We start from the raw sequence: 10,667 nt of genomic DNA on the forward strand, positions 1-10,667 counted from the left end.
CGTCATACCCCCCCGCGTACCTTCCCCGCGCACCTCACCCCCCCTCATTGCTCCCGGTCCAGAACCGGCCCTATACATCTACTGAAATAGCATCAGAAGTAGGTATTGTGTGTATATTAGATTTTTAAAAATTTTTTCTTGAATTTATCAATATTTTCGCAGTGAAGATGGCATCTAATCGCAAACCAAGAAAAGCAGACCATGGTGTCAGTGATTTCGATGCTCTGCTTAATGCAATCAAAGCGATCGAAACTGAAGGTACGAGTATTCGATCAGCTGCTGTGACCTACTCGATCGACAAAAGTAGTCTATCGCGTTATGTGAAGAAATTCTACGCAGAAGTTCCAGATATTTCGAAATTATCGAACGAACAACTGAAACCAATCATTGGCCGTATTGCATCATATGCGACATCAAAATTGGTAAGAACAACATTTTGTTGATTTTTGTTTTAACAGTGTTCTTTAATTTTATGTTTCTTTTGTTTAGGTTTTCGATGAAGAACAAGAAGAAGCTCTTGTGGAATATCTCCTAAAATGCTGCAATCTTTATCATGGCTTGAGTATTACCGAGTTAAAACGTCTGGCATACGAATTTGCTCAAAAACTGAACGTCGCCTATCCAGCAAATTGGGATACTAAACAAATGGCCGGAAAGACGTAATACTATGGTTTTATGGAGCGACATAAAAATTTATCGTTACACACACCCGAGCAAACAAACCTGAATCGAATCAAAGCCTTTTGTAAGGAAAATGTTGATTTGTTTTTCGACCATTTTTGTGGCTTAATGGAAGATCAAGAATTTGAACCGCACCAAATTTGGAACATGGATGAGACTGGTTTTCCGACAGTACCAACAAATGTCGGTAAAATCATTGCACCACGAGGCTTGAAACGTATAGGCCAGGCTGAAGCTGCCGAGCGCGGTACATTGGTGTCTATGGCATTGGCGGTTAACGCAGCTGGCAACTCCGTGCCACCGTTTTTCGTTTTCCCACGGAAAAATATGCAGAGCTACTTCATGGACAGTGCGCCCCCAACAGCTGGAGCTGCATGCACTGAGTCCGGATGGTTTCAACAGCCTGAATTTGTCAAGTACTTGCACCATTTTATTAAATACACGAATGCCAGTGCAGACAACAAGATATTACTGGCCATCGACAATCACATATCTCATTTGTCAATTGAAGCAATCGATTTGGCTATGGATAACGGCATTACTATGGTATCATTTCCACCACACTGTTCCCATAAAATGCAGCCTCTCGATGTCTCTATTTATGGTCCAGTCAAAGGATATTACAGGACTGCGGTCAAAGATTGGCAAATAGCAAATGCTGGAAAGGCCGTTGAAATTCGGCACATTCCTGGACTTGCGTGCAAGGCATTAGATCAAGCCTTGACTCCAGCAAATATTAAAGCCGGTTTTACTGCAACAGGCATCTGTCCGCTGAATCGGAATATTTTTGGTTCTTCAGATTTTGTTCAGGCCGCTCAATCTGATCAACGACAAACGGCTACTTTAATTGAGAGAGCCTCTGATAAAGAAAATCAACGGCGCATTTGTGTTTTGACTGTCCAAATGGAAATAACAGCACATGAGGAAGTATATACTTCAGAGCCATCGACATCAATAGTTTCCCGATCTGAAAGTTTATCGTCGTTGCTCAGTGATATTGGGCTATTTCAACAGGCTACGCCACATAAAAAATCCAATCGCGGCCGTAAACCGATGAAAAGTGCTGTGCTTACCTCACCAGATTTTATTGCTGACCTCAAGGACAAGAAGGAGAAGCGTGATGCAGCAAAAAAAAAAGAAGGCAGAAAACGCAAAAAAACGAACACAGGCAGCGCAAATGAAACCGCCACCGATCAAAGAGCGAGCTGTAAAGAAAAAATCATCTTCATCATCGGATCTAGAAGATGTGGATTTCTGCATGATTTGTATGAAGGATTTGCCAGCTAAGTTGACGAAGAACAACTCCATCGAATGCGACATGTGCAAACGACCATTCCATTTAAAATGTGTCAACATGAGCCGAAGCTACTACACGTGCCAAAACTGTGACTCAGATGCCGAATTGTCCGACGAAAATGAATGAACCTTTAGAATAAATAAATAGACAATAAATATTTGAAATTTAAGGGTTTGATTTATTTTGATTCCATATTTTTTTTAAATTTTTGATTGTCTCAACCTACGTGCCAAATTTTCAGGGTGTCAAAAATTGAGTGTTGCGAAAATTGCCCCAAAAATTTTTATCGTTGAACCGAATCAATTTCTGCTTCTCCTAAAGTGTAAGTCTTTACAATACCTTTCCAACGATATATAGCTTCACTCTTCAACTTCTCAGAGTTGAAAATGGCGACATAAAAAAAACCCTGTCTCAACCTACGTGCCTCTCCCCTACATTTATTATAAAGTTAATTATGCTCTCTAAGGTCTCGTCCGGACGGACAAGTATAACTATGTAGTCGTGCCTTGTACGCGCTCTGGCAACATATTTCAAAGAATGGCGTCCCCGCCAAAAACAAAATTCCCAAGTTCCCGCGCGCCGGTATCATGCTCCAGCAGCCCACGCAGTGACGCCATGTTCATTGCGTTTTGTTCGCTCTCTGTGGCAACACGTGTTTTTTATCATGCCGTACAAAGGTAATAAGAAGGGTGTTCGTAAGAGATCGCGCTCGCGAGATCGTTCGCAAGGCCGTTCACGAGATCGGCATAAAAGGCGATCTCGGATTTATTCAAGTAATAGTTCACGAGACAGATTCTCGGACAGTTTATCCGAAGACAGGTTACACTTCTCTCGTGCATCGAGTCGTCGTCCGTCGAGGGAAGCCCGCTCAACGGGGGAATCCCCAGCCTTCAGCCGGCGTTCCAGTAGCAGGCTGCGTGAGCTTTTTGACCATATGGCATCGCATATGCGTGAGCTATTTAGACGTATGTCATCGTCACATAACCTCACTCACGTCTCACGCCCCGCCCGGCGAGAGGTTAACCCGCCGCTAAGCTAATTGTCGCAGACAGGGACTACTTTGCCTGTAACTGTATCCCCGGCCTTATCTCAGGGTACTGAAGAGCCGACGGTCCCCCAGATGGACCGGGGCGTTGAACCAGGTATAATCTCTTGTCGACCCGAATCGTGGCGACATTCGGCAAAGAGAGGTTATAACCGACGGTCTCTTCACACCCTCATCTAATTCCTTTTCTCTCTTTTTTACATAATTAGAGAGGACAACCGAGCCGGAAGAGGGGCTTACGCCAAGCCAGAATATATCTTGTTTTGCAGAATCTCCTTCCGAGGCCCACACACTAACTTCCGAGTTATTCGGAGAGGCTCAGGCACCCACACCACCGACTTTTTGGAACTCTGTAGTTTTGAAGGCTATTCAATCAAAATCTCGAAGTGGTCTGCCAGAGGATAAGCGGACCTTACTCTTAGCCAAATACGAGGTAAAAGACGACCTGCAATGCCTAAAGACGCCGAAACTCAACAAGGAGCTTTTGACAGCGCTCGCCCCTCCTGTGATTAAGCGAGATAATTTTCAATCTCTTTCTCAAGCTCAGGTAGGAGTCTGTCTGAATGCTTTCGGCTCAGGTATGTCTCTCCTACTGAAACCAGAGGTTTTCCAGACTTTTAATAACGAAGCAAGGTTAACCTTATCTTTTTTTGCCGAGGGTATTCATCTTCTCTCTGATCACCAATATCGCCTCTCGCTAGCCAGGCGAGCATTTACCAAGCCTTCCTTGAATATAGTGGGAAAGAGCGCAGCAGACTCGGCGCCTATCGATGATCTCCTTTTTGGACAGAATTTCGCCGAAACTCTAAAGGCGGCTCAGAGTTGTGAAAAAGCGAGCCGCGAGGTATCCAAGTCAACAGCTCAGGTGGGAAAAAAGACGTTGCAACCTCTGCGGCATACCTCTCAGAGACGTATCCAGCCAGGTCCAGCCAAACAGGCTTGTTTGGAAAACCGCAGGCCTCCTGTCTGCTCCCCAGCGGCTCGACGGACGGGAGCAGCCTATCGCAACAGCCGCACCTATCGCTCACACTCCCGTACGAGGAGCAGACACCGTCGTTAAACACGATAAGACTCGCTGCCCGTTTAAGCGATTATCTCGAACAGTGGTCGGCTATTACATCCGACCCTTGCATCTTAGAGGCCGTACAAGGTTATCATATTCCTTTCACTTCCGTGCCCTTGGCGGAGGCCTCCTACTCAGAACCCTCTCTTTCTCCTTCTGACAGCCTTTGGTGCGATAAAGAAATCATGCGTCTTCAACTCAAGGGGGCCATTGTACCGACTGAGCCCTGCAAGGGACATTTTTTGTCCCCATTCTTTCTCATCGACAAGGCGTCAGGTGGTAAACGCTTTATCTTGAATCTTTGCAATTTAAATAGGTACGTTAAACCACCTTACTTCAAATTAGAGGATTGGAAAACAGTCATTCGCCTTATGCTCCCCGGAATGCATATGGCCACCATTGACCTGGAGGACGCCTACCTAACGGTGCCGATTTTCAAGAATCACCGCAAATATCTCCGTTTTCAGTAGCGTGGAAAACTCTTCGAGTTTACAGCGTTGCCATTTGGCCTTTCCACTGCGTCATTTATTTTCACTAAGATTCTCAGACCGGTCGTTACTTTTTTACATAATAAAGGCTATCAATCGGTTGTCTATCTCGACGACTTCCTCCTCTTAGGCTCATCTCTCGCGGAGTGCCAGACGAATGTTATTGTGACGCTAAACCTGCTACAATCTCTGGATTTCTATATCAACTTTACCAAATCTCACCTAGAACCTTCGACTAAATGCAGATATTTAGGTTTCATCTTCGATTCTGAGGAGCAATCTATCTCGATTCCTCGGCAAAGACGGATCAATCTGGGCATCTTAACGAATAAGATGGCCCATAAGTCAAAATGTCAGATAAGACATTTCGCTAGTTTTATCGATTTTTTTTCCCTTATCTCAGTTTGCCCGGCGGTATAATACGGCTTACTTTACACCAAGTCTTTTGAAAGAATAAAATTTTTAGCACTCTCTAAGAATAACGAGGATTATTCAACTATAATGAAGATTCCTTCTTTCCTCTCGTCAGACTTTGACTGGTGGATCAGTATCTTTGCAGATCCAAACCAATCTAACAAAATTCGTCTTTCAGGCTTTGTTCGCGAAATTTTCTTAGATGCTTCTTTGAACGGTTGGGGAGCAGCGTGGGGAATGAAACGTACGCACGGTTGGTGGTCTGAATCTGAGCGGTCCCTTCATATAAACGCCTTAGAGCTTAAGGCAGCCTTCAATGGACTTCGCTGTACCCGACCTTCAGAATTGCAATATTCTGCTACGTATTGATAACTCTACAGCCATAGCGTACATCAACAAATTCGGATCTGTTCAATTCCCCCACCTGTCATCAATCTCAAGACAGATTTGGCAGTGGTGTGAAAAGCGCAATATCTTTATCTTTGCCTCTTATATACCATCTTCTCAAAACAAAATAGCAGATGCAGAATCCAGAATCGAGGATCCGGACACGGAATAGTTCCTCTCTGAAATTGCATTCATCAAGATTCATGAATCCCTCGGTTCTTTCGAAATAGATCTCTTTGCATCCCCGAACAACTATAAATGTGTAAACTATGTGTCATGGTTCCCGGACCCGGGATCAATTGCTGTAGACGCATTCACTTTGTCATGGAATAGCTTAAAGTTTTATGCTTTTCCTCCTTTTATTTTACTGCCTCGAGTTTTAAGAAAGATTATTGACGATGAAGCAACGGGCACAATTGTTGTATCTTGGTGGCCTTCGCAGGCCTGGTTCCCGTTGTTTCGCCGGCTTTCTCTATCAGACCCGATTATTCTTTCCCCTGATTACTCGCTACTTTCGTCTCCTTTCAGAAACCAGCATCCATCCTGGAGGACGCTTTCCCTGGGAGTCGCGAGGTTATCAGGAAGGCTTTCGAGGCTCGCCTAGTGCCCCTACAGGCCATTCCTGCTCTAATCGCTTCACTATCGGTCTCCACTATCAACTAATACTCGGCTCCTCTTCGATCGTGGTGGATCTTTTGCCAACGACGTCAATTGCGCAAACTCTCGCTGCCATAAGATTGTCTCAGATCTTGCTCGACACGAAACTAATAATCCGCTGTCCTGAGCGGACTAAGACTTCAGCCCCGGGTCGTCCACAACCTTTCTTCTGTTTTTCTCGATTCTCAGATCATGATAATCTCTGTATTGTGCTTCTCACGGAACATTATATTAAGAGAACAAAGAACCTTCGGCCATCCTCTTGTGACTATCTATTTATTTCGTTATCTAAATCACATCGAGCAATCTCAGCTCAGACCTTTAGTCGCTGGTTAAAGCTGCTTAAAGGACAACGGAATCAACACCGAAATTTTCTCGGCGCACAGTACCAGACATGCATCGACATCTCGAGCAGCCCAGAAAGGAGTCACCTTAGATCTAATCAAGAAAGCAGCAGGTTGGACAGGAGAGTCCAGAATATTCGCAAAATTCTACAACAGACCTATCATCAACCCGGAAAACTTCGCCGAAGCAGTCCTGCTGCCATAAGTGTTTCATAATGTTTGTGATCGTGGTCGTGAGGTGGCGTAATGAAGCGGAAGGCGCGAAAAAGTAGGTAGGAATGGTTAGGTCAAGAAGGAGAAGAAAAGCGCGAGAGTATTGTATGTAAAGGACGACGAATGAAGGTTGTTGTAAGAAGAGTTTTGTTAGAATAAAGAGTCCAGTGGATACACTAGCATTTTATTAGTCTCAACAGAGATTCGACCCAACTGACTAAGGCGTAAACATATTTGGTCCTTCGAGCCCGACACGAGTAGTATTCGTTCACATTAGAGACAAAAGGGAAGCATTGTCTTAGGTTACAGCAGGCATATTCAACTACGAGCAAGTTATATGCACAACAAGAAGCACATTAAGCACTTTAGTGGGTATAGATATAGTATTCAAAAATCTGTAAGTAACACATTTAAGGTGAGTAAGAGTCACATAAGAGACCATGGCAGAAGATATGACAGCATTGGTTAGACGTCGAGCGACTATAAAGAGTCAATTAACGCGTATTTATAATTATGTTATCTCGTTATCGGTGGATTTAGTAGATGTTTCAGAATGTCAGGTTAGAACGCAGAAAGTCAAGGATTTATGGATCGAATTTGACGTAATACAGAGCAAAATCGAGGACATCGATACGAGTGAGGCACAATTAGTAGAAAGAAGCAATTTTGAGTCAGGTTATTATCACACTTTAGCAGAGATTTCAAAATGAACCGATCCTAACGAGAGCAGTAACGGTAGAGCAAGGGCGGCAGCAAGCAGAGGCAAGTAGAGTAGAGAGCATACAACAGGGCAAGGTAAGGTTACCCGCACTTGATTTACCCAAATTTGATGGGACATATTCTCAATGGTCATTATTTAGAGATACATTCCAAGCTTTAATCGAGAAAAACACTACGTTAGAGAATGTACAAAAGTTTTATTACTTAAAGTCGTGTTTGCAAGGTAATGCTGTTCAAGTATTACAGTCATTAGAAATGACAGCAGATAATTATACAATCGCATGGGATCTGTTGAAATCGCGTTTTGAGAATAAACGGTTATTAATCCATCATCATATTCAAGCTTTATTTGACACGAGTCCCTTGGCGAAGGAATCATCCGTTCAATTGAGAAAATTGATAGACGATATACAAAAGCATCTTAGAGCTTTAAAAACGTTAGGAGAGCCAGTCGAAAGCTGGGATAGCTTGATCATTCACATGACCGCTTCAAGATTAGATCATCCTACCCGAAGGAAATGGGAATCCAGCCTGCAGGATGAAAACCTACCGACTTTGAAGGATCTCATCCAATTTTTGTCGAAGCAATGCGCGGTATTAGAAGCATTACAACCAGCGAAATTATTGAATAAAAACACTGCGTCAATCCCATCAGCGAAGAAGGGAGAAAGCGCATCGGCACACGTTAGTCAGAACGCTAAGGGCTGTATTATTTGTCAAAGTCAACATGCGATTTACAATTGTCCCACATTTAAGAGTTTATCAATCGATGATAGGTTAAAGGAAGTTAAGCGTAATAACCAATTATGTTTTAATTGTTTGCGAGCGGATCACATTGTAAATCGATGCATAGCGGGTGGTTGCAAGCAATGCGGTAGAAAACACAACACCCTATTACATATCAACGATGGTAAGCCGAGGGCAGGTAATGTTCATAAGAAAGAGCAATCGGAAACAATAGATACGCAAGTTAGTTCAAAATCTAATTCCGCGGAGACGGCTGCAACGAATTCACTCATTACTTATTCGGCGGTATCTGCTCAAGTCAAGCAGAATTACCACGTATTGCTTGCAACCGCTCCAGTGATAATGTACGATAAGTATGGGAAGTCACATCGATGCAGAGCCTTCCTAGACGCGGGATCTCAAATGAACATAATCTCTGAAAGCCTAAGTCAAAGGCTTCATTTAGCAAAACAGAAGGGTAATACTGTTTTATCCGGGATTGGGTGTAGCCAGGCCAGTACATTAGGATCGACACGAGCCTTTATACATTCAACAGTTAATGAGTTTAAGGTTGAGTTATCTTTTATAATTATGAATTGCATAACCGAGCCTATGCCATCGATAAAGATAGATAAGGATGCATTGAAGATACCCGAAAACGTTCAAGTAGCAGATACATTCTTCGATAAACCAAGAGAGGTGGATATCTTATTAGGTAGTAGGATCTTTTGGGATCTACTCTGTATAGGTCAAATAAAATTGGGACGAAATTTACCAATCTTACAGAAGACGAAACTAGGATGGATAATAGGAGGTAATGCACCGATATCACACAGCAAGGAAGAATCAAGTAGAATCATACTTAAGGCAACTGTTCAGGATCCCAAAATAGAGCAACAGTTGAAACGTTTTTGGGAGTTGGAGGAATGTGTTCCGACAACTTATTTCACACCAGAGGAAATACAATGCGAGAAAGAGTTCGAGGATACTTATCAGAGAGATTCTACAGGGAAATTTATTGTCAAACTTTTGTTTCAAGAAGACCCTACTCAATTAGAAGAATCTCGAGAAGCAGCTGTCAAACGTTTGCATGCCGTATACAAACGTTTAGACTCCAACCCAGAACTGAAGGAACAATACAGCGCGTGCCTCCGAGAGTATTTGACGTTAGGCCATATGACCAAGAGCAATGAAGAGATCGATCGAACAAGTCACTATTGCTACTATTTACCACACCATGCGATCATAAAGGAAGACAGTTCGACTACAACATTAAGAATTGTGTTTGACGCTTCGTGTAAAACTTCCTCGGGCAAATCATTAAATGATATTCTGAGAGTGGGTCCTACCATACAACAAGAGTTATTCGCCATTCTCATCCGTTTTAGACAACATCCTTATGTGCTAACCGGGGACATCGAGAAGATGTTTAGACAAATTTATGTACACGAAGAGCATCGAGATTTACAGAGAATTCTATGGAAGGAAGATTCAAATGCACCAATAGAAGAGTTCACATTAAACACAGTTACTTTCGGATTGGCGTCATCGCCATTCTTAGCAGTGCGTTGTCTACATCAATTGGCTCATGATTACCAGGAGATCGCTCCAGAAATTAGTCAGATTATTCTCAGGGACTTCTATATGGATGATTTGATCACGGGCGCCAGCAGCGTGGTCGAATTACAACACATTCAGAGTAAGATTAAGGAGATCTTAAAGACCGGAGGATTCAGCATGCGCAAATGGAGATCTAATGTGTCAGAGATTGTGGAAACCGATTCGCGAGATAAAATTGGAGAGCAACAAGCATTAGGAGAAGAGATCAAGACGTTAGGGCTTTATTGAAGGCCTACTACAGACACACTATCTTATAAGGTGAAACTTCCCGACCATTGCCCAATAACAAAGAGGCTCATCTTATCGTTGGTCGCACAGATTTTTGACCCGTTAGGTTTAATTAGTCCAATCTACATTAGAGCGAAGATTATCTTACAAATGTTGTGGCGAGATTAACATACAGTGGGACGAGTCATTACCGGCCGATCTACACACAGCCTGGATGTCCTATTATCGGTCCTTGACAGAACTTCAGGAAATCGAGATTCCTAGACTCATCGTGGACATCTCGTGTACAAGCTTTGAAATCCATGGATTTTGTGACGCTTCAGAGCGAAATCTATCTGCTATCTGCACGAAATCAAGAGTCGCTCCTCTGAAGAAAATCAGTCTTCCTAGGCTTGAGCTATGTGCAGCAGTATTATTAGCCAAGTTGATGGATAAAACTATGAAAGCTCTCAACTTATTCATACAAGAGAGACATTATTGGTCAGATTCGACAATCACGTTAGCTTGGATCAAGGGAGAACCCGCTCGATGGAAAATCTTTGTTGCGAATAGAGTAGCCGAAATACAAGAATTGACTCATGGAGACATGTTAGGTCGTCAGAGAATCCAGCAGATATATTATCAAGAGGCATCTCGCCAAAGGCCTTGAAAAAACAGAGCTTATGGTGGAAGGGACCTATTTGGCTTACGGAATCCGAAGAATTGCCACACTCCACGTTTTCGAAATTACCAGAAGAGATACCCGAAGCCAAACCTATGCAATCGGTATATGTAAACGAGACGC

The 10,667-nt window shown here is 43.1% G+C and overlaps 2 protein-coding genes across 2 annotated transcripts; both read left to right on the forward strand.

Moving 5' to 3' along the window:
- Window positions 1-789: 789 nt before the first annotated feature.
- LOC108781928 (uncharacterized) lies at window positions 790-1,968 on the forward strand. Its single transcript, XM_018550050.1, has one exon. The coding sequence runs from the start codon at window positions 790-792 to the stop codon at window positions 1,966-1,968; it is 1,179 nt and encodes a 392-aa protein (XP_018405552.1).
- A 5,061-nt stretch (window positions 1,969-7,029) lies between these two features.
- Window positions 7,030-9,883, forward strand: LOC108781929 (uncharacterized). Its single transcript, XM_018550051.1, has 2 exons — window positions 7,030-7,264; window positions 7,320-9,883. Exons 1-2 carry the CDS (start codon window positions 7,030-7,032, stop codon window positions 9,881-9,883), a joined length of 2,799 nt encoding a protein of 932 aa, XP_018405553.1.
- Window positions 9,884-10,667: the final 784 nt, after the last annotated feature.

Source organism: Cyphomyrmex costatus, unplaced genomic scaffold, assembly GCF_001594065.2.
Source record: "Cyphomyrmex costatus isolate MS0001 unplaced genomic scaffold, Ccosl1.0 scaffold925, whole genome shotgun sequence".
NCBI classification, from domain to species: Eukaryota; Metazoa; Arthropoda; class Insecta; order Hymenoptera; family Formicidae; genus Cyphomyrmex; species Cyphomyrmex costatus.